We start from the raw sequence: 25,481 nt of genomic DNA, 5'->3' as shown, positions 1-25,481 counted from the left end.
TTGGGATAAAAAATGAAAAAAATACTCCTCCACTGACCGAGGACAGAAAAGACAAAGTGTAGTATCTGAACAGATACTACACTTTGTTCATAGACAAAAGGAGAATGTTTATTGTTCTATTTGGAATATGAATTTGGCCTTTTAATCTCGCTGTCAGTACGGCAAATGGCCTAACTTTGTAGACGCAGAATAAAGGATAAATAGCAAATTGATTTTTTTTGTTGTTTTTGTTTTTTTTTAATTTTTATTAGCTTCTATAACTGACGTTTATAGTATTAATGAATTGGCTCACACTTTTCAAATAATTTTATACATTCTGGAGAATATTTCAGTGGCAAATGTCAATTATATGAGCCAATGGTGCTACTACAGCGTGATTCTTATCCTCATTTTCTGTTCCTTCCTCAATATCAGTGATTAAAAAAAAAAAAATAAATAAAACAATACACACACGCACGCGCACACACACACACACACACACACACACACACACACACACACACACACACACACACACAACTAAGCAAGAAAAGAAAAAAGCAAATAATGTAATATTTCCCTTATAAGTTGATTCAACAATTTTCACTTATAAAACTACCAGTGGAGGAAGAGCGTCCGGCTTTGCGCGGTCGTAAAACACGCTTAAATATGATATTTTAATTTGCCCAGATTTCGTATATATTATTATAGAGTCATGATTTCAAAAGTTAAAAAATGTATTTGAGTGCTCTCAGCTAGAATCGAAACCTAAAGCAAAACTGTAGCATTTAAAGTTGGTAACGTTACCACTGTACCAACGTGACACGCATATGAACTGATAAAAAATAAACTAAGATGAATGTATAAAATGTATAACGATATTTTTCAATTTTTACTCTTTTTGACCCCTTTAAAAATCATTTTAACCGGCTAAAGACCCATAAAAGAACTGCCCATAAAAAAATCCAATCATTTGAGGCCCCTATCGCCGCTCTGCGACTTTTAGTTTCGGAAGAGATTGAGTTTGAAAATATGGAGACAGACAGACAGACATAGTGAGTTTTATAAATTAGATTATCCTTTAAAAAGTGGAGAAACATAACTAAACTTGCATATGTGAGAGATTTTGTTATGAGAGTTTTATTCTGGAGTTGTGCACATTGAGGAAACAGCAACACAATATTTCCTTCAAAATAGTTAAAAGTTCGTTTTATGGATTTTGCAGCATCTTTAATAGAATAAAAAAGTGTCAAGAAGTATGTTTTTTCCATCCTCCTTTAGTAAAAATCATCTTAAACCCCCAAAATAGGGTAGAAATCACACCGTAGTAGAACTTTGAGATTAGGGATCATGTTATAGTAGCACCCAATTTAACCATAGAAATATGGTTGCCTGACTTGCTATTTGCTTTCTCAGTTTCACATGAAATTATTTTGTTCGAGGAACTAGAAAAAACAAACATTTTTTATTAGTTAACTTTCCCATGACTGGATGATATATATCTACTATTATATAAAAGGAACTTTGTGTGTGATTAAGTTCGTTCCATATGGACTCAGAAACGGCTGGGCCGATTTTTTAAAAAATTTCACAAGAAGATACTTTATGTGTCTAGGAGCGTTCTTACGTAGGATTTGTATCAGAATTCTTCTGATAAGTATCGATAGTCCAAAAGATCCTATTAAAGAAGGAAGACCGATTTTGACCAAAGTTAACACTTTAATACAGCCTCACATCACAAGTGCATTTGAGAAGTTTTATCACCACACAAGCAGAAAGGCTCAGCCTATAAAATCAACTGTAGATTTTTTTTTTCGTAAGAGAGGGGCACGTTTTAAATGAATGTTTCTTTTTAGAACACAATTGGACCATAACACGTGACTTTTGTACGTTTAACTTTAATTCAAGTGATTATGTAGAAATAATTTCATAAAATCAACGATTAGTTCTCCGATACGACAAGGGCGCGTCCAAAATTAATGTTTATATTTAGAGCACTACTGAACCATAATAATTGACTTATGCATTTTAAACTTTAAGTGAAACCATTATTTACAAATAATTTTATAAAATCAACAGTCGGTTCTCTACAGTGCAATGTAGGCTATAATGTATTGTGAATTAAGTCACTGTGGGGAGGCATGTGAAGCTTCATCCAAGTATTAATCGGGGTGGAGTCTCTAATTAGAGCAGGCAATCAATCAATTTGGTTTTACAAAAATGGGCGATTTCATCGATTTCAATGAAAATAAATGTATGAGAGAGTGGAATATTTGTTGATCCTCATTCAATCCAGGGCAAATGCTAGTATTTTTTTGTCATATAAATATATATCATTTGAATAAACAGGGAAAACCATTAATAAAAAAAACATTAAGAGACTTATATAGGATTCGAACCTGTGTCTCAGAAAAAAAAAAAGGCCAACAGTCACAGGTGTCAACTTAACCATTTGACTAACGTGTTCGATGGAACAGAGAAAGATGCATTTCTTTAACTCATCTCTTTGGTTTGTGATAAATCTTTGTTTATATTTCTATTAGGTTGGTGCAAAAATAATGTCGTTTTTTTATGAACGTCAAAAACCGACATTATTTTTGCACCAAACTAATACTATCACTGTAAACCATAACCTCAAAAGATGCCTATTATGAAGCAAGGGTTTCCCAATCCGAACAGTACAGTTTCTAAATCGGTATTCTTTGGATTTAGTAGCAAGGAAAAGTTCAAGACTGAAAACAATGCCGGATTAAACAGAATTAATAGTATTAGTTGAGAGTTTTAATTCTCCTAGACTAGCTACACAACCAACCTGCCCTGGAGGAAAGGTATATAGACTGATACCTTTCCCAATAGTATTAGTGAAAATGATACAGTAACCCCGACAAAACTCGAACCCAGCATGTCAAGCCCCACAGTCGACGCCTGTAGCCATTACAGCACGTCTTTTCGTTTAAGGACCATAAAACATTAAACATTGATTCTAAATGGAAGTGCCAGATCCCATAATAATACTTCCCTTTTCTGACGCATCATTGTTGTGGAGTAGCTAAAGAGATAGGTGACTTTTTTTTATCACCCCACCCCCCGAAAGGTACTCAACATTAAATCGACCGACTGTCACCTATTTGAGTGGGACAGTTTGAAGCACAACGATACGCTGATCCTTGAAGTTGAGAGTGCGCAGATATATAAATAGATTTGACGAGTATTATTATACTAGTAGATAATACAATTACGTTTTAAGGGTAAGGTGTTATTAAATAATGAGCGCAAGTAAATGATGAAAACATTAAGGTGAGGAGAGGGGCGGGTAAGCTTGTGTAATTTCTTGTTTACAGCATAAAAGTTGTCCATTAATCATACAAAAAAAAAGTTGTCAGATAGTTTTACTAATGGAGGCCACGACAGGTAATGACGACCAACATTGTTCAATCTTCCGGTAGCATGAGAGACAAAGAGAGGAAGATCCATCAATTTTTAGAACGAATGAAAAAAAAAAAAAGGTTCGTTTTTTTTTGTTTGTTTGTTTGTTTGTTTGTTTTTTTACATGCGTCACTGCATTTCTTCAAGAGGCTTCGTCCGTTGGATACACGTTTAAGTTTCAAAATCGTTTTTCCATCGTTAAACGCGTAGATCGAATGGACGCATTTCATTTTCGATGCATCCAAACATCTTTATAAACAGGCTTTGTCTGTCAGTGTGACATGCTTGCGTTTTAAAGAGCACTGCTGTTGGCCAGTTTAAACTTAAAATTTAGATGCGTACAAGAATCTGTACTTATGCATTTATGTTACGGTACTGAAATAATAACGTTATTATTAAGAAACCCATTCTTAACATGGGGAGGGGAAGGTGTTTTGTAATTATTCTGTACTTTCACCTAACAATTTAATAAAAATAAAGATATCGTAAAGCTGGAATGTAACTTGAAAATACTATTAAAAATAGCACAGTAACATAAGTGCACCCAAGAATCTATATATAACTAGACTTTTTGAGCCTATCAAAAATTGGCAAAAGTTATGTCCCGTTGTTTTATAATGAGTGCTTTATGCCAAATTGATAGTTGGATATGATTGAATTTGTGCTTATTTTTCATTAAATACTGATCTCTATTAATTCCCAACTGTGTATCAAATGGATACCATAATACTTAGTTCGCTGCACTATAGCATAATGGTCCATACAAAATTTCAACCAGATCAGCCTATAGGTTTCCGAGAAAATTTGTGGAGTAAATGTATTGCAATGACTAATCCCTATTAATCCCTAACTATGCATCTAAAGGATACCGTAATATTAAGTCCACTGTACTTAATCAGAACAAAGGTCCATACACAATTTCAGTCAGATCGGCCCAGTAGTGTCCGAGAAAAAATGGAATGAATAGACAGACTAAGAGAAATATAATATAGAAAGACCTGTCCATCGGACCGTCTGCCACACTTCAATTTAAAATAACATTTTTAGCACTAAATGCGCAAATCGAATGGATGCATCTCATTGTGTTTAAGCATTTAAGAATAAAAGACCCGTATGTCCAATCCGTTTGTCTGTCACGTTTCAATTTAAAATACGCACAGATTCATGCACTTCAAGAATAATCGCTTTTGTTCGTTTATTTATGTATTAGTTGTTTTTATAATGATGATCTGACAGAAGAAAAGAAGAAAAAAAGAAATTGGTGATGTTTGATAAGTAGGGGTGACTGAGCAGGAGTCTTTGCCCAGTGACAGTAATGTTATAATGTTCTCGCGTTACAGGATGAACTGACACGTGTCATTGAAAAGATAAAGCACAAAGCAATAATCGGCGATGCCTCAACGCAGGCCCATCGACTTACACACTAAATGCCTACTCGTCTCTACTAGTCAGTGAGTTCGGCAGTTCCTAATCGACAGCCACCACGTACAGAGACAGAAATGGTGTTAGCTCCATGGTAAATGCACAGGACGATCGAATTATGAGACTCAAATAACATGGTTTATTTTTTTATATGACAGGGTCGCGTACAAAAAATGTTTTTGTTTAGGAGCATTAAAGGAACTACAATGCTCCATTTTTGCATTTAAAGTTTAATTTAAGTGTGAAATGACTTTCTAATGAACAGTTTAAAGGCGTCAAAATTATTTTTGAATTTGGAAGAGTTGTTGCGATAAACAGATGTCAACCATTAATAATTGGTTAAAATGGCTGACTTGTGTGCATACTCTGAGATTCGAAAGTGATTTTAGAGTTTTTAAAGTAGCGAATAGTCATTTCTGACTTGAATTAAAGTGTAAAGTAAAAGTTAAGTGTTAATGATTTATTTGTGCTTCTAAATGAAACCCTGAATCTGTGCATGCGCTTCTGTCGTATCAAAGAACCGGCTTGTTTTCTCTGTAGTGTTAATTTGAAGCTGATTTTAAACGATCCTTATAATGACATTACTAGTTTTTTTTCCCCTCTTTAGTAGCCTCTCCCACGTAAAGTTAGACATCAGGTTAATTTATAATTTATAATAGAAAATCCAGTTCCCCCATCCTTACAGCTCCCGGAAATTGGACACCCTGGACGGGTATAAAATGAACCATAATCGACCACGCCAACATTCCCTCCTGAAAACGTCTCAGGCAATCTATCATCTCCTCCTGAAGATAATGCCAAGGAGAATGACCCCGTGAAACAGATTCATTCTGGCTTGAATGCTAGTTAGTATTCTAGGTTAATTATTTTCAGAAATTATGGTTTTTATTGAGGAAATATAAGTTTGATGGAAAACATTTTTTGCAGCTCAAAAAATTGAAAACATTTAAATAAATAATTTTATATTGTTATGAATTCTGTTTGAGATGTAAAAGGAACTGGTTGGTTTGTTGGCGAGCAAATCAACTTTTCAGGCGGGATTTTTGGATGCAAAAACAATGCGTATTTCAAATCATTAACTGAACACAATAGATTTCTATTTTGCTAAGGAATGGAAGAAATGCGGGTTCATGTCTTTCCCAACCAGTAAGAAAGAAAGAATAAAATATTCCCACAAAAATTGATTTATTTCCTATGTAAATAAATGTTCCATCTTCATTTTTTTTATTTCCAAAATAAAAAATGTTCCATTTTATTTATTAAAATAGAATAATCCATCTAGTAAGCAGGGACAATTCATGCTTAGGTTACCTCTGTAAATACACAGTGTTTATGTTTAAATGGTATGTTTAAAATCTAAACTTACTTAGACAAATCACAATCAATTAAAAGGTCGTTTTAAAAGGTCGATCAATTCTATTATGTAATCATAGTGATTCCTTTCAGGAATTTCATGACGGCACATCGTCAAATGATCACAACATCACGAAACTGACAGCAAACTCTGAACTTGATTCCATATCTAAACCGACTTATCTTTTTATAGATATACTAAAGTTGAATGAATCAAAGTGTTTTTTCCAATATACTTGAATGGCACAAAGTATGCACTAAAATATTCTTTAGTTCTGGGATTGACGTATGTTATATATATATATATATATATATATATATATATATATATATATATATATATGTAAGTGTAAATTATAATTCATTGCGTGACTCATCTCTTACTAAGCTTCTATTCATCACTCTCGTCCTTTGTTGTTTGCCCACCCCTTTATCTAGATGTCAATAGTCCATATCAACAAACGGGTATATAACTACAATTAGTAACACCAGTTAATTTACACGAAAGGGGGAGGGGATAGCGAGCGGAAAGAGACTAATTTTGGATTTTCTTATTTTATTTAAAATTTAAATTTAACTTTTTTCCTTGTCCAAGCAGCCAAAGAGCTCTAACTCAAATAAGTGATGAATGGGTTACTTTTTAAAAATTCTTTAGCTTTCGCATGAAAATTCATCTCTAATCGGTAATTTATCATCTTGTTTCTCACTTTATTAAAACTGAAATGTACTAACCTCTAAAAATATTATAACCATTTGTTTAAATAGAATGTGTGCATGCCTAATGCAGCCCTTAAACACGTTTTTATGTAAAGTATGTTCACCTTTTTTAATCCATGCTTTTTATTTGCTGTATAATCTTTTGATATCCTCTTATTAGTGTTTAATCATATGTGCAACCTTTCTACATGCTGACGATGAGACTGTATTCATATCAATTTTGTATTGTCTTCGAAACGATCGTACACTAATAGGTTGTTCATATTGAATTATTGGAGCCTAAGAATATAATTTTTCTATAAATCATATTACCGCTTGCTTATATATTTACACACACAAACACACACACATGTATGTATAATTTACCCTACCCTTTCTATGCAATCATTGTCCCAACTTGATATGACTCCATCTATTATTTTTAAAACACTAATAAAATGTTGTAACAAAAAAAAAATTATATGTATTATATATGTGTGTGTGTTAATTCAAAAGGATAAAGCAATTTCTGTAGAAAATCCTTAGTGTAAGAGCTCAACAGGAAGCAGAACATACATAATTGTTCAAAGAAAAAATACAACACAAACTTGGCCCAATCTCATAAATTTATTTCACCCAAAACGGGCCTTTTCAAACGAAGTGGGATAGTCAGGTTAGCATCTGACTTATACAATATGGAAACTTACAACCGCTATTTGTATTTATTAGGAAAATAAGTAAAACATAAAAAGGGGGTTGAAATAAATTAATGAGATTGGTGTCTTGTATTATTTTTTCTTTTAACCATGATAAAACCGATTAACCGACTATTACTTATGAGATATGTTTGCAAGTTTCATGATTTATCGTCTAGTTAAATAGAGATTAAGTGTTAACTTGTAGTGGAATTAACGTAATGTTTATACGAGTATACCCCCAAACTCTAACTTAACCATCAACAATTATTCGCCTTTAATAAGTTGGTGTGACATTTAAACAGCATTGCTAAGCTTTGCTTCATAACTATCATAATCATGTGAACGTTAAGTTCATATCATTTAACTTAATCATTTATTGTTCATTTTCAGATGTAGCATCAAAGTTGAACAAATATTAGAAAAATATAAAAAGATAATCATTGTAATTTAAAATTAAATTACCTGTTGCATGAACTAGGAATGGCGTCTATGTGTAACATTTGCTGTTATATCAAACATTCAGAGTTTCTCCAAAACGGATCATCTGATATAAAGCTGTGTAATAACCTTCAACTGTATAATAAAACACACACACACACACACACACACACACACATATATATATTATTCATCTTTGTCAGGATACTTCAAGCCAAAATCGAATCCTTACGAGAATGAAACGCAGAAAATTCTGTGTAGCTTAATTGCAATATATATTTTCATGACTTACTATATATATATATATATATATATATTACGCAAAAATTAGACAGGTAAACGAAACAATTTCAAGTGTTTAGGGGAAAGAAGAAAGCAAATAAGACAACTCTTGGTCGTCTGAAATGAATTCGGAAACAAATCTACTCTATTTCCATAATGAGACTTTTGTATTTTTGTTTCCTTTCTTTCTATTCCGATTGAAACGTTTTTTTTTTTAACCTTCCAGTTTGAAACGCTTTATTTTCTTTCCTTTTAATTCTATTAATTCATGTGAATGTGAATATTAGTTCGAACACCAGCTAACCCTAACCTCATTTGGGGGGAGGGTGTACACTCTTTCTTATTCGATTGTATTATTGTCTTTTGACATATCCGAAATATTCTGTACCATTTTAAATCAATATTGCGGAGATATCTTAAAGTAACTTGGTAAAACTTTCGATCTGCACTTACTCATCGGCCTCGTACGCTTTTCAGATGACTTCCAATTCTGATTAAGATTGAAGAGACATGGAAAGGCGGTTTTTATAAATGACTGTAATCATTGAAAAATGATGACTCTTCTAGATTTAAAAAAAAAGGGTGGGGTCGACCAGGTAGTTGATAAAATATTACAAACTGATTTTGAATGGGTCAAAAATATTTGCATGAAATTCAATAAATCGCCATTGAGCTATGATAAAAGTTTTTTACCCGAAAAGTTGCGAAGAAATTGCTATAAAAATTAAAGTTAGAATTTAATAAATTTCAGTAAATTTAAAGAAAAAAAATGAGAAAATTCTAAATTTCATGTGATTTGTTTAAAGTTGATAAAAACTTCAACGTTTATTTTTCTGCAATCACATTTGAAGGAGGGAGGTCCAGTCGCAAAGATTCAGTTTAGTATTCTTAAAACAAAGTAGGTAATGTGTAATATCTTGCTTAAAGTTCTAAAATACAATTTGATAAAGTTTGTAAAATTCGATTTTGTCAACGCATTATTTTGTACATTGGGGGGGGGTTAAGTTGCAAATTTATATGCAAATAGTAGGAATACACGGCGTTGCCCAGGATTCAATAAGTAACTCTATCACCTTTTGCCCATAACAACTTTTTTTATTCTTATTTTTAACATTTTACAATGATTTTTACAAGGGAGTCACCACTTATCAAGGTTACACGAGGATAAGGGTTAATGAGTGTAATAAGGTAAAGAGGTCACTGAAACAACAGCGTAGTGACCGTTAGTGATGGAAGTTGTGTAGAATTTGATCATTCAATGGGGATGGCTCAACAAGAACTGGTTTACATTGGACTTGAAGACGACCATATTGTAGTTAGCTGGAAAGCAGACCAGTGAAACAGAGTTCCATATGCGAGCCGGTCTAGGAAAGAAGCTTTGTTTATGAAATTTACGTTTATATGTAGACACAGAGAGTTGAGGAAAATTGTTGATAGTGGTTGTAGCTAGACGAGTGTTGTTGAATATTTGATGTGTAGAGTGGGGCTTACGGAGGCACTAGGCATTGATTGTGTGGAAGTGGGTGTAAAGTGACATTAATTTAAATAAGTTTCGATAAATTCTTTATAGGAATTTCCCGGGAATCAACAATTTTCAGCCTGAATCCCTTATTACAATTTCTATTACTTTTTTTTTTTTTAAATTCTGTAATTTTCAAGTTTTGCTTAAATAAAATATATAAAATAAGATAAAAAGTAGGGTTTACACTTTTTTTTTTAATGTCAAGTGCAAATGCTGGTCCCACGATAATGTTGTATTCAGTTTGATCAAAATGAAATATACGTATTCAAGTAACCTGTTAACAAAGGCGGGTGTTTAATATTTTATTTATTTTGTATAAAATATAAACGAAACGAAGAGCTTAAGTAGGTTACCGATGTATTTGTTAGAAAGCTAGAGTAATAAAAGTACAACAAAAGCACCTGTTAATCTCAAACACGCGTGCATTGAAGAGAAGGCAGATGTAGAGGGTTTAATCCCTTGTCTAGAATAATAATACAATTATTTGTGTTACAAAAAGAATTAGGCAAATGAAATAAAAGGAAGGACTAGATTAAAGATTAAGTTATGGTATATTTTTTTAACCATTTTTTTTTTTTTAGTTTTTTTATTATTAAAAAGACGGAAACCATTTTTTAGTAATGCTAAATAATATGTAAGTGATGTTGAAGATTCTTTATTTGTCTCCCCACGAGGTCGGTTTTAGGGGAGCACACAGTTCACCGAAGTGAAAAGGCATGATCGATTAGGAACAGATATATGTATCGTCCCGTTTGCTTGATCTCAAGCGACACTTAATAAACTTATACCACCCCTTCTCCCGAAAGGAAGCAGTAATGACTGATGGGGTGATATCTGACCATGATTCTAGTCAAAAACCTGGATCAAATTGTTGTTTCGGTAATAAATAAACAGAAGGATTCTTTGATAGGACAGAGGCGCACGAGAAAATGTATGTTTTCATTTGATTAAGGAAACATAAACAATAAATGCATTCTGAATTTTGGAGAAACGTTGTGCTAATAACGCCAAGATGAAAATAAAAGTCCGATTAATCAACGTAACACAAGCATAAACAATGAATGTTTATGATTACATAAAAGTTAACTATTTTCTTTTTATGAATAGAATTTTAAAAGTTCAGTTTAATTATTGCAATATTGTTTGCTCATACAAATTAGTGAGCAAATCATATTATTAAACGAAGCTAATGTTTGAAATTATTGCATTTGCTAAGTTTAAAACCAGAAATTTGATAATTCCTTTCAAATTTCGAAAGGGTTGCGAAATAATTTATTCTATTTTCTTCTTTTGTTTTTTTGTTTTAACTATTAACAAAAGATTAAAATGGCTGACATGTTTACGAAAAAACGGAAATGCATTCTAGTAGATTTTCATTCGAAATTAATTTTTTAACTGTGATATTTTAAAAATTCTGTTTACTATTTTACTCTATTTATTCTTTATATTCGATAATACTAAATACAAAAAATAATAATTTATTATATTAGTCACGTAGATGATAGAACAAGGCCGCACACACATATAGACATACATGTGATTGTCTTGTAATTTTATTAATATAAAATTTAACGAGTTTGTATTACAGTCCACAAAAGTACGAAAAGTTATCAAAAAACTAATATAAATAAATGTTATCAAAGGCAAGATAAGTTACTTTTCTACCTAAATGAGCACGGTTTTAGTGTTTTTTTATTTAATATAAAATGTTTATTCTATTCGAAAAATAAGTAACATTGAACGCTACCGGAGAACAAGAAAAAAATGGTCGCGATGTCTTTTTACATCTTTGAAGTATCGATAATCACTTCGAAATAAGAAATAAAACATCATTTTGTTTTATTTCGTATTTTGAAGTCTTTGTCAAGACTTCAAAGACATCGCAGACATTTTCTTGTTCTCCGATAGCGCTTAATATTACTTGTTTATCGAACCAAATAACCATTTTACATTAAATAAAACACTAAAACTTATCCAGTTAGGTAGAAAAGTAACTTATCTTGCCTTTGATTTGATTTATTTGTTATATATTTGATATTTGACAACTTTTTCATACCTCTGTGAATTGTACCTATTTACAATGCCTCCCTACGGGACAGAGTTAGACACCAGGGTCGTTTTTTAACGTGGAGAAAAGCTACAAAAAGAAAATTGTTTCAGTCGTGAAGGACTGCTCCTCCACAGAAAAAGAACAAGAAATGGAAGTGCAGCAACTGCAGCATCTGAAGAACAGATACTACACTTTGATCTCTGTGGATTGTAATACAAACCCAATTTAACAATCAGCAGCAACTTTTAACAAAACTAAAAGTTAAACTATTTCAAGTTTATGGGTAGCACAACTGAGCCATTTTTTATTGGATTATTAGTTTTAGAAGGTGAAAAGAAAAAAGCGGACAGACTAAAATTTATCAAAGTTAACTTTGTTTATCCACCTCCTCACGACGACAAAATTAGGCGCAATGTTTGTTTATGGTGGGGAATCAAGAACCCTACAAAAAGTGACCCATCCAGACGAGTGCAACATTTGCCATGATCCGTCCCGCCAGTATACTCCGATGATAACGCCTCATACGATCAATTAAGTCCCGCTCATAAAGGAGAAGGTAATGTCTGAGAGAATGGACTCATCCCATTTACCCAACAATTTTTTTTTATTTAACTGTTTGTCCACCACATTCACGGCAGCAGTCACCACAATACCACATTCACTATGGGTTAAACTTTTAAAAATATCCTGATGTTTTGAATTTAATTTTGTTATATGCATTTGAAAAAAAAAAAAAACGAGGGAAGTGGGGCATTAAAAAAGAAAAACGTAAGACTCTTATATTATTTGATTGTTGCAATTCTTTTTTGAAATGAGTAATTTGTATATTTTATTCATTTGCAGATTGTTATCCTCATCTTTATAGTTGTTGTTTAACGATGTATCGGCCAACTATTCCTCTGGTCTTCGTCAGGTTGTTAACCGCTACAGGATAGGAATGCTGAGTTTTTTAATGGTATCTTCGGTAATTACTTATGTGTGTGTGTGTGTGTGTGTGTGTGTGTGTGTGTGTGTGTGTGTGTGTGTGTAAGACTCTTAAACATTAATTAAAAAAAATAGACCGCACAGTGTGTTTTGGTTTGTTTAGAATCGAAAACAAACGAGTTGATCTCTAAATGTGAGTGGTACTTGAGTAAATGGAAACTAAATAGGGGTGTTGTTGTTAAGGCCCCCCGTTTCCGGGAAATATTACTTTCCTTTTGTGGAGCCAGGTTTAAATGGGATACTACGTTTTTGCATTAATCCAATAAAGAAGATATTATATTATTTCTAATTCCTGTCTGTTTCCTTCTGAAGATAGACACAGCCTTATAAGCAAATATATTCTTAAACTACGTTATCCACGGTAGTTAGGATAGAAAAAGTAAGATGTATAAGGCTTGGAATAGGAATGTAAGTGAGGTCATCGGAGATTCCCAGAAACCTCCAGATGTGCCTTGAGGGACTTTATGAATTTATATATATATATATATATATATATATATATATATATATATATATATAAATATAAATTTTTATATATATATATATATATATATATATATATATATATATATATATATATAAATTTTTATATATATATATATATATATATATATATATATAAATTTTTATATATATATATATATATATATATATATATATAATTATAAATTTATATATATATATATATATATAATTATAAATTTATATATATATAATTATAAATTTATATATATATATATATAATTATAAATTTATATATATATATATATATAATTATAAATTTATATATATATATATAATTATAAATTTATATATATATATATAATTATAAATTTATATATATATATATAATTATAAATTTATATATATATATATATATATATAATTATAAATTTATATATATATATATATATATATAATTATAAATTTATATATATATATAATTATAAATTTATATATATATATATATAATTATAAATTTATATATATATATATAATTATAAATTTATATATATATATATAATTATAAATTTATATATATATATATAATTATAAATTTATATATATATATATAATTATAAATTTATATATATATATAATTATAAATTTATATATATATATAATTATAAATTTATATATATATATAATTATAAATTTATATATATATATAATTATAAATTTATATATATATATAATTATAAATTTATATATATATATAATTATAAATTTATATATATATATAATTATAAATTTATATATATATATAATTATAAATTTATATATATATATATATAATTATAAATTTATATATATATAATTATAAATTTATATATATATATAATTATAAATTTATATATATATATAATTATAAATTTATATATATATATAATTATAAATTTATATATATATATATATATATATATATAACAATATTTAATTATAAATTATAATTGATATATGTATATAACTATATAATTATAAATTCATAAAAAGGACGGAAATACATAATTATAAATTTATATATTATATAACAATACATAATTATAAATTTGTACATTATATATATATAAGAATATATAATTATAAGTATTAAACAGTCCACTGTTTATTGTAAGCACTGTTTATATGGAATACAAAATTAAAAAAATTAACGGTTTAAAGCCAAACAAGTGCAGAATCTCATTCAACAAAAAAAAAAAAAATGAAAAGAAAAAATTGCATTTTTCCTGATGAAGATTTTATGAAATACTGAATTTAATTTAAATAAATATGTTTATTTATTGGTTGAGATTCTGAATTTGTTTAGCTTTAAACCGTCATATTTTTTAAATTCTGTATACAATTATGAATTTGTAAATTATATATATAACAATGGGCTTGTTTTACTGTACACAGATTCGAAAAAAGTTGTCACAAAACAAATATAAAACAAATAAATGTTATCAAAGGCAAGGTAAGCTACTTTTCTACCCAACTGGATATGTTTTTAGTGTTTGTATTTAACGTAACATGTTTATTCAGCTCGAAAAACATACGGTGTTTACCGATGTATTGGAAAATTCAAAATGGCGGCTGACTCTCTCTCGGAGACGTTAAGTTTGGGAAAAGGAGTTATAAATAAAAAACCAGTCAAAATACTGTTAAAAACCCACCGAATATATGTCAGCCTATGTCATGGTAACATATATTGAGCGAGTTTCTAACAGTATTTTGTGTGTTTTTTTATTTATAACTTATTTTCCCAAACTTACCGCCTCAAAGAAAGAGTCGGCCGCCATTTTAAATTTTCCAATACATCGGTAAACACTGTATGTTTTTCGAGCTGTTATATATTTGTTTTGTGACAACTTTTTGAATCTATGTGTACAGTAAAAAGAACCCATAACAATATATAATTATAAATTTATTGAAATTGATTTCAATTAATGTCACATTCTTTCCTACCAAATCAAAGCTGAATAATCCTCCAGTGCCACTCAAAAAATCCAATCTTTATAAAGAATCACAAAACTTATATGATGCTATGAACTGGACACAAAAGGATATAGCATTCCTCAACCAATCCCGTACAACGCTGGATCATTCTGCTAGTAAAATATACTATTTGTTCCTGGCCAAAACAGAAGGGGGGGTGGAAGAAAGGTGTGCAAAAAAGCGTGATGATGATGAAATCGCGAGGGGAAAAAAAAAGGACGAAGAAGAAAGAATGAAATCCATCAGGCAAACAATCCCCTATTGATTGGCAATTATTGAGGGGGGGGGGGATCGAAAAAAAAAAAAAAAAGAAATAGAAAAGACAATGTAATGAATGAACGTGTCATACGCGCACACGTACATAGAACAAGTGCAAGGCCAGATGGAGGGTCGAAGTCAGGCATGGGACCATTTTGTGTTGTTGCGAATCGAAACACGTTTATGGAATTTCCTCGACATAAACATTTACCGATATTATTATTCTCATATCCTATGAAAATGAATCGTAGTGAAAAAGCGTATTTTAGTAATTTTTACTCTTTGATCTATTACTGAGGATCCCCGTTTTTTTTTTTTTTTTTTAGACAACATTTTATCAAAATTTTATATAAAGAATGAGGGGGTCCTTAAAACAATGTGGCATGAAGCCAAAAGTGAAAAGGTGAGGAAATCAGTATCATAGTTTTTCACTCACCATAATAACTCATGCATTTGTGTGTGTGTAAGCTATTTAAAATGTCCCCACATGAATGAACGTTTTTCCAAATTTCATTTACAAATCATAAAAACATTTTTTTTTTATTTACAAACCAAAAATACATTTTTTTTTTTTCGTCAATAAAGTCCATTTTCAGAATTTTTTTAAAATGAGGATAAATACTAATTGCATTATTCGGACATCTATTCTCATATTTTTTTTTTATGATAATAATTCGGTCGATGTAATCTCCGACCTTCTTCAGGTGCATACTTTCGAACTTTGAAATTTTTATATCGATCTCACCATTCTGGACAGCATTTAATTGACGAGATTATATTGTTATCATGGGGTAACGGTTAAAAGTGCTAGTTAACAATCAGTTATAGGTGACAGTCTTCTGGAGGTTGAAGGTCCGATACATACTGCAAACGATAATAACTAAGAATAACAAATTATCACTTCTGCCGGGTCAATATAACTGTACTTAATCGGCGTTGTGCAAGGGTGGGGATGCGTTAAGAAAAATAATTAAAAGAATAGTTATGTTGTTAATAGGATATTTTCTAATTCCTAGAAAGAAATTATAATCATTAATTTATGAAACTTACATGGTTTAATTTTAACTAATTCAACAGCAAAAAAGTTATAATTGCTAGTTTCATAAAATATTAAAAAAAAAAATTTGAAAGTTATTTTTTTATTTAAAGAAAAAAGCTTTTATGTTAAGAAAAAATCACGTTTTCAATAGATTTTAGGTTGGAAGCAAACTTTTTTTGTCTAAGTTAAAACTAAATTTAGTTTATACAACTATTTGCGAAGAGGGGGGTCACACACGCGCGCAAACAGAAAGGGAGATGGTAAAAGAGAGTGATAAAGAAAGGGAGAAGGGGTGGGTATACAAACGAGCACGTGCCCGCCTGCCCACCCGCTTGTGTTTGGTTATGAGAGGCAGATATTGAGGCCCCTCCCAAATGTGGCTCATATTATCACAAGAGAGGACCTCCCATTTCTCATCGATTTATTTAAGACTTGAAAAAAAAATCAATCAACTAATCGAAGGCAGACAGATGAATGAACGGAGAATTCTCTCCGTAAAGTTGTTGTTTATTTGATGATATTGCTAATACTTCGACGTTTTTTTTTTCTTCTTGGTCTGCTGGATCTTGGAGGGGAAAAATCCTCAAACTTTACGATGCTATTAATGTTCTTGAATTTACTGTTTGTTACCTGGACTTATTTTCTAGAAAATACATTAAAAGTTTCCCATGCTTCTTTGTTGTCATTGTGTCTAATGATTACAGATTCTCTATTATCAATATAAAAAAAATAGCACGTGAACTAAAGAGACTTTTTATTTATTGAAATATTCAAAATATTGTGCGTTTGTCCCATCAAAGTTTTCAAATTTGAAACAGAATGAATGTCAATTGAAGTTTTACATTTGATCAAACTTTACTTGACTCTTCACGAGAGCAAACGTTAGGCCGAATGGTGGTTTTTAATTGGAGGTGGATCGTAAGTATCACTCTGATTGAGAAAAAAAGAATTAAAAAAAAGTCTCAAAGGACTGAACAAAGACTACACTTTGATTCTTTTTTAGTTTTTGTAAAGAAAGTATAACTTTTGGTCGTGCTGTGTTTAGATAGGATTTTCAAGTTAAGTTCAATTTTATGAGAACTTTTGTTTATTAAATTGTTAGTTGAAAGTACAGAATAGTTGGGTTTTTTATCCCTTCCTATGTTAAAAATTGATTTCTAAATTACGGTATTATTTACAGCACGGTTCGTATTCTACATAAGTACTCTTTTGGTTATAAACTTGACATATTGTTATATTTTATAATGAACTAGCAGTAAGACCCGACATTACTAGGGCTATGACAATAGAATATTCTTTTAAACATTTTTACTCTCAAGTATATATCCGACACAGTAAGACACAGTTAATCAACCGAGAACCACATCATTCTATATAAAAGTATATAACGAATACACACTCGAGAGTCAAAACAATAAAAAGAATATGCTGTTGTCCTAGCCTTAGACATTACCGATGTTTCAATGAATAAACCTATGTACTCTCACGTTCAATTCATAACATTGCAATGCTTTAGTTATGTCTACTGTTTGCATTTTATTACGTTCAAGTTTTATGAGCGACATTAATTAAAACAATATTTCAGTAAATATATCCGTCTTTACAGGCGCTTTCTGGTCATCAATGAAAACCTTGGTCGACTCATACTCAAAACTCTGAAACTCTTAAGATTTTTATTGTGCGTATTCTTATTCCTATATTTTTCCCAACTTATACATAAAATAAAGTAATACGTTGTACTTTTGATGCACGTCCAGTCCGAACGCAGATCTCATTATTATACTCCCGCACAAATACTCATGTAGATTCTGAGAGTATCTCCAAAACGCTAGAAAGAGTCCATGAATAAACAATCTGAAAGTACAAGTTTATATATAGAAAAAAGACGAAATCGTCGTAGTAGATAAAATACATCTTAGTAATTTATTTCAGCGTAAACTGTTCCGGTATTATCACTCACTTGTTGTGTGGCAAACATTAAATAAGAAATCAAAACCGACAATTTGTAACTTAGCCTGAAATTACCAGTTTTAAAAGGCAATTACAGTTGTTGGGACAAACGGCGGCGTTCACAGGAGATAACTTAAGTAAAACTGTTGAAAAGCGATTCTGATTCTTCACCTGATTGCATAATTTTCGATTTTTTCTTTTCTTTTTTATTTATTTGTTAATGTAGTTATATTATGTGTAGCCACTGGGTGAGTGCGTGGACAGCAAAAACCATTTAAGGGTTATTTATTACCTGCGTACACAGTGTCAACACTTAACAACTATACTAGCTTTAAGATAATTCTCCAAAACAAAGTTTGTTTTTTAATTTTGTTTTCTCTAACAAAAGCGACATACAGGTAATTTATTGATTAAATAGATGTATAGGTAATTTATTGATTAAATAGATGTATAGGTAATTGATGAATAGAAAGAAACCAGGACAAAATTGTTTAGAGAGAAAAATATATTGGATAATTTCCTAACAATTCTTTAAATCTCAAAATGTTGTTTTAAATGAATTCATTAAATGTGTAGAGAGAAGAGAAATATAAGAAATATTTTTATCGGATAACTTTGTAATAAATGGCCGTGTCTACCTGATGTTGCCTGAGAGTTTACTAATTTTTTTTTGGGGGGGGGGGCGGGGGTCTCATTTGTGAAACTATGCCGTTTTTCTTTTTAGGTGCTAATGCACTTACTGCTCCGCGTTATTTTTTAAATCGTATTTCCAAGTTTAATTAAAGTTTTATTATATGTTTTTTTTTTAATCATTTGTAAGGTTAAAGTACAGAATAGGTACAAAACACCCTCTCCTCCCCATGTTAAGAATGGCTTTTTAAATAATAACGTTATTATTTACGTTCGGATCAATCTCTGCACCAGTACCTCTTTTTATTTATCAGGGGTTTTTAACATTTAATTTTAATCATTATGATATCATTAAATTATTAATTGAATCAAATTGTTATAAAATTATAACTATTTTAAATAATATAACTTTAATCTGTATAAAAATTAATAGATCTAAAAAGGTTTAAAAAAAAAAAAACTTTAAATGTTATTTGAATACATGAAGATTTCCTAAGAATAGACTTTCTACTCGGTAGTTTAAATGCGTCAAAAGGCCTTTCAAATTTCCTAGGATTACGAAATTACCTTTTCAACTATTAAAAAATTAAAATGACTGATCTGTTTACAAAGAAACTTATATGCATTTCGGTTAATTTAATTTCGTAATTATTTTTTAAATCCGATTTTTAAAAAGTTTCAGTACTATACACAATTGCATTTCTTCATATTAATAAAAATTCGATTGATATCAAATGAAAACGTATAAATCACGTAGAAGCGCAAAACGCACACAAAATATTTTTCATAATTTTATTCAAACACAATTGCATTTTTTTTTTAATTTCAATAAATATACGATTAATAATAAATGAAAATATGTGTAAACACGTAAAGTCGCTAAGTTATCTAATAATTTTATTAAAATTTCTTCATGATATAATTTGGAAGGTTTTATGACATTTTGGTTTTCAATACAGCCGACATTGCACATTGTTTGGCTAAAGTATATGAATTTTTAAAGTTTATTTTAGTTCTTTACGCAATTGCATTTTGTTATTTCAATAAATATTCGATTAATATGAAATTTAAAAAATGTGTAAATCACGAAGAGGCGAGAAATGCAGGCATAGTAGAACTTATAATTTTATTAAAATGAATGTCGTATGTTCTTATTTCTTAATGGTATAATTTGAAACTTGCTTGCCATTTTGTTTTTCAATATAACCATCATTGCTCATCGTTTGGCTTTTTCGGTGAGAGAAAAGTGTAGTATATGTTCTTATACTATACGTCATCTTTTCTGGAGAAATCCTTCTAGACTGATGTTATTTAAATGTATGTCTTAATCCAGAGTGCCCCTTTTGCTGGAGCTGAAATCCTCCACAATAAAAACCGAACTCTGCCCTCGTTAAGAGGCTATTAAACATAGGTAGATTAAATTCATAAAGGCATGAAAGAATTAATCACTATTTTTTTTAAGACAGAGGTTTGAATGGATAAACGTCAGAAATCTATTGCAATTACGCAGAGCATTTTGCTGTCCTATGAAAAACTAAAAAAAAAAAAAAAAAAAAAAATGTGTTTTGGTCGAAAGACGGGAATATTTATTTAATTCCAACGTCAACAATACCACGCGGGAGATATTTATTAGTAACCCACTAGATTGAACAGACCCTCGGGTTTACGTTTTCGAAGGTTATATTCCCAGGAATTATCTCCTCTTTTTTAGAGTTGGTATTATTACCGATCACCTTACGTCACATACTCTCTGCGCGTCTGACGTCAATTATTATAGGTGTTAAGCGTGAAATGGGATTTATTCTCGAGCTGCTGATCTTCCTGTTTTAATCTGTCGAGACGACGAAAAGGAAAAGAGGATGGGATGTCATGACCAACATCAGAATTAGAAGTGCAAGTAGTTAAGAATATAAGGCAAAAGGAAGAATAAAAGACATGTGTTGGTCTTGGTCGCTCTTGTGATGAAAATGATAACATCGACACACGGGCTTTGTTTACAAACATTGCCTGACCCAAGGACGAAGAGAGGGCAAGTACACGAACGGAAAATCGAAACGGTTTACTTGTAAATTGAACGGGATGTTAAACTGATTTCAGACGATGGATAGAAAAGATTCGTTTTTTTTTTATTTAAAAAAAAAAAAAAAAAAAAAAACGCGTTGGCACCACAGAAAACAAGGTTTTGGAAGATGAAAAGATCGAGGAGGGATGGCGCTATCAAGAAATGTACTGAAAAGACGCGGAAGGTACTGTAATTTCAGGGAGGATTATTGTCGTTCAAATAATAATTTAAAAAAAAAAAAACAGCAACCGTTATCAGCGATAGTTTATTAGTAAACGGCCGTTACCATAACGCAAAAATGCAAAATGATTTATAACGGTGGACGAAAGAAATGGAGATTGCTGGGAATATGGGGAGATTTGTTGTCATTCAGACTCCAGGGAAGACTAATTATTGTTACTGGTGTATGAACGTCTAGTGATTAAGAAATAATATTGATATGGCATAAAAAGAAATGCGATAATATTGTCAGCAAAATACATTTTGTAATAGTAAATTTATAACTATAGAAATTCGAAATAGACCTTTTCGTGAATTGACCTTTTCGTGAATTGACCTTTTCCTAAAGTATTAAATGAAAACGAGTAAAATATATAGAGAGATAAATATTGCATTTTTTAAAGACATGCTTTCAACTTTGTCAAATAAGTATATATATTCTATTTTCGCTATCTTGTTCTATGTAAAAAGTTACTGTTATTGTTAAGTGTTGTAGAAAAGGAAACAAACAGTATAGAGTGACTATTTCGACAACAAGGCTTGCAGTACTTGCTGCCGAGAAACTTTTATAGTCACTACTTTCACTTTTATTTTCGGGAATTATTGGGGTCCACAAATTTTTGGTACTTTTTTTTTTTTTTTTTTTTTGAGAAACGCGTTCAGCAGTTGTTGTTGTTTTTTATTTTTTGTTTGTTTTTTGTTGCTTTTTTTTCTTTCATTTTTCATCAATTGTAATAAATAATCTATAATTAATTTGCTGCTAATTATAGAGAAGAAGAATAAGAAAAAAAGAAAAAAAAAAAAAGAAATATGAAATGTGATTAAAAAAAAATGTTTGTGTTTGCTTACCTGCCAGTCTTAGCGCGGACATCCTCTGAAATTCTGGTTCCTGTAACCATTTCCACATCCGTCGAAAAGTTTCCCGTCCGGACTTAAGTTTGCTCCATGGCTTAGGATTCCTCAATAGGTCACTGAGGGTACCCTGGCTTCGGCACAGCACTCTTTGGGCGAAAACCGCCTGTGGGATACTGTACCTTTTCAATTCACTGCTGATCTTTTGTGCTAACTCCTTCGTGTTAATTTCTTCCACCTCTTTATTATTGGAGGAAGCCGATTGTTGGGATTCAGACGAGCTGGACGGCCGTTCCCTTTGTGGGGGGCTCATACTGTGATGGCTGTGAGGGGATGAGGCGTTGTTGGCCGATGTCTGAAGTCCATTTAGGGACGAACCGCTGGATGTGGCCATCATAGCACTAGGAGAGGGCAGTCTTGAAGAGCTCGGCCCTGGGGGCCCACCGACTCCCAGGCTGCTTCGGTACTCATAGTTAGGAGACACCATCTTAGGTTCGGGTTTCGGCGAATGTAGCCCATTGTTTTGTCCGTAGCCGTAGGGCGATGACAGGCCTTGTTGGTAGCCATTAGTGGCCGCAGCTGCGGCCATCATGCTGGACATGGGGCTCATGCCCATGCTGGTCAATTTGTCGTAACGGTAGTTCATGTCCAGTCCGAGACCGTTGTTTTGCATCAGGGTAAAACTGCCGCTGACGTTGTTGGAGGTTGGGGTGCCAGGCGGCACGCCGTGATGATGGTGATGCGCTGTGGTGAACTTATCCGACACTGTTGAGATGGGCGGCAGGGGCTGTAGAGGTGTGAGGGTGGCGTAACTGTTATTGGGGCTGTAGCCGGGGCTCATGCGCCCGTTTAGGGTCTGGTAGGTGGCCGCCTCTCCCATTTGGGAGCGGAACTCGCTGCTGTCCATCATGGTGCTCACACTGACCACCGGGATCGCCTCCGACGACGATGAGGAACAACGGCCTGCTGCTGTTGCCAGGTTCGTCGGCGACAGATCGTGGGGACTCACGTTGGTCGGGTTGTAGTCGGAGGAGGCGGAGGCCGAGGAGGAGGTGGCCGCCGCCGCCGCTGCTGCTGCTGATGATGCCACATGGCCACCTCCCCCTCCGCCACCTCCTCCACCTCCGTTCGAACCACCTCCTCCTCCCCCACCTCCTCCTGAGGCTGCCACAGACGACGACTCGTTGATTTGTTGATCCGCCAGTTCGCCCATATTTTCCATCGTCATTCCTACAAGCAACAAACGAGACAGAAACGATCGAAGAATAATAATAATATCACTGGCTGCTCTTGCTGTTGTTGATAGTGATGATGATGTTAGTGACGATGATGGTGGTAGTAGTAGTAGTAGCAATAATAATAATAATAATAATAGTGGTGGTGGTGGTAGTACGTCAGTTTTTTTTTTTTAAAGTACTATATTGTTATTTGTTGTTTTTGTTATCCAGAAAGGGGGTGTATTTTAGTTTTAGTCTAAAGTTTTACCACGATGTGGGTGTGTTAGGGTTAGGGTTAGTTAAAACGTTGCTGGTTGGTTAATTTAGTTTTTGCGGGCCGGGCTTCTCTTTTTTTCGTTTTTTTTTTTTTTTAAACCATTTTTCTCTTCTTCATTCTTTTAATCTATCATTCTTTCTTATTTTTTAAGGGTGGGTGGGAATATGTTTTTTTTTTTTTTTTTTTTTAAATGTGAACGTTACAAAAACAGAGAGGGGGTTGAGTGGGAGGGGTGTTTAGAAATGGAGTAAAAACGCGCACACAAACGCGCACTTGAGAGACACGGAACCCAAGAAAAGGTGGGACAAAGACTGAGAGTGTGTTAAAAAAAAAACAAAACAAAAAAAACAACAAAATAAATATGGGGATAAACGAAAGACAAAAATATATAAGCGAATGGAGTGGTTAGACAAAGGAATTTTAGTGGATAAGAAGAAATTGTTTATAATAAAAAGGGTATAAACTATCGTTAAGAAGAGAGAGAAAGCGGGACTCTTCGAAACGAAGGAGGGATGAATAACAATGGAAGTAGAATCCTGACTGAAAGGGTCGATGAAGAAAGACAAAAAAAAACGATATAACGAAATAGTTAAAAGGGGTGGCTAGACAAATCGAACGAAAGGGAAAAGGGGACGACCGGGAATATATCGATATACATAAAATCCATAATCTAAACTCCACATATAATAGTATTAGAAAAAAAAAGACTAGTGCGTGTCTACGTGTTATGTATAAAATGCAAGTAGAGAAGGGGAGATAGAGAAAAGCACAGGGGGAATAGTCAGTGTCAGTGGTTGCGATTGCAACGGAGTGGGAGGAGTGCGTGCGAGTAAGTTACAAAGGATACAAGCGAGGGGGAGATGTCGCGTTACGGTAGTCGACCTTTAAAAAAAAACGAGTGGCGGTGTAGTGTTGTTATTTGTTTAGATTGGAGTTTTAGAGGTGGTAGTATAGTGGTGCCTTGGTTAGTAGCAGTGGTGGTACTAGCATGGTACTGGTAGGCAAGGTGAGAGCTGGTTGTTGCTGGCAGTGGTGGTGGCGGCCGACATTTTTCCTCTCTTCAGTCCGCTGCTGCTGCTTTACCTCCATGTTTGGACAGCTGGAAACGGCGGACGAGAAGCTGCGCACAAGCGGCACTGCGCAGCCAATCAGAGCGCACGGCGCCTGCGCACGGGCACTCGGGCCAAGGCAGCCAGCCAGACGGGTCGGTGCGCGGGAAAGGGGGTCCATGGGTGCGACAGAAAGATATTAACCAGCACCACTAAAAGAATCACACCACTCGCTAGCCACTAAAATAATATTAACTTTCGTCGCACTAATCCCTTATTTTAATTTTTTAAAAAAATTACTTCTTAAAAAATGTGGGTCGTATATTGAGCAAGAATAAAGCAACTATACATTCAAGTCTATATTTGATCGCTGTGGCATCCAGTTTAGTTTACGTAGTATAACGAATATACTAACTTTAGAGAGGGGGGTATCTGTAAATAGATGAATATTCAAATTTTAAATATTTGACCTACTACCGACTTGTGGTATGCATCGGCCTATTCGAATAGAGATTACTTCAGTATTTCAAACCCGCAGTCAATTTATATATTCTTAATCGCACAAAAGACTGGATATGATGCAGATCATGCAACATGGGTAAT

General features: G+C 32.4%; 1 protein-coding gene across 23 annotated transcripts in view; it reads right to left on the bottom strand.

The window, feature by feature from the left end:
* The window catches only part of LOC145277031 (one cut domain family member 2-like), a 590,906-nt gene that overhangs the window by 544,724 nt on the left and 20,701 nt on the right, over positions 1–25,481 (bottom strand). For all 23 annotated transcript variants that reach the window (XR_013868089.1, XR_013868090.1, XR_013868091.1 and 20 more), the window contains exon 2: positions 22,333–23,565. Coding sequence is in view for 20 of the 23 variants with exons in the window: in XM_080128649.1 (XP_079984775.1) it covers positions 22,333–23,565 (1,233 nt within the window). In the remaining 3 variants the exon portion in view is untranslated. The remainder of the gene's footprint in view (positions 1–22,332; positions 23,566–25,481) is intronic.

Source organism: Euprymna scolopes, chromosome 5 (genome assembly GCF_053919585.1).
Source record: "Euprymna scolopes isolate OS-2025 chromosome 5, ASM5391958v1, whole genome shotgun sequence".
Lineage (NCBI taxonomy): Eukaryota > Metazoa > Mollusca > Cephalopoda > Sepiida > Sepiolidae > Euprymna > Euprymna scolopes.
This window is presented reverse-complemented; position numbering and strand designations above follow the sequence as displayed.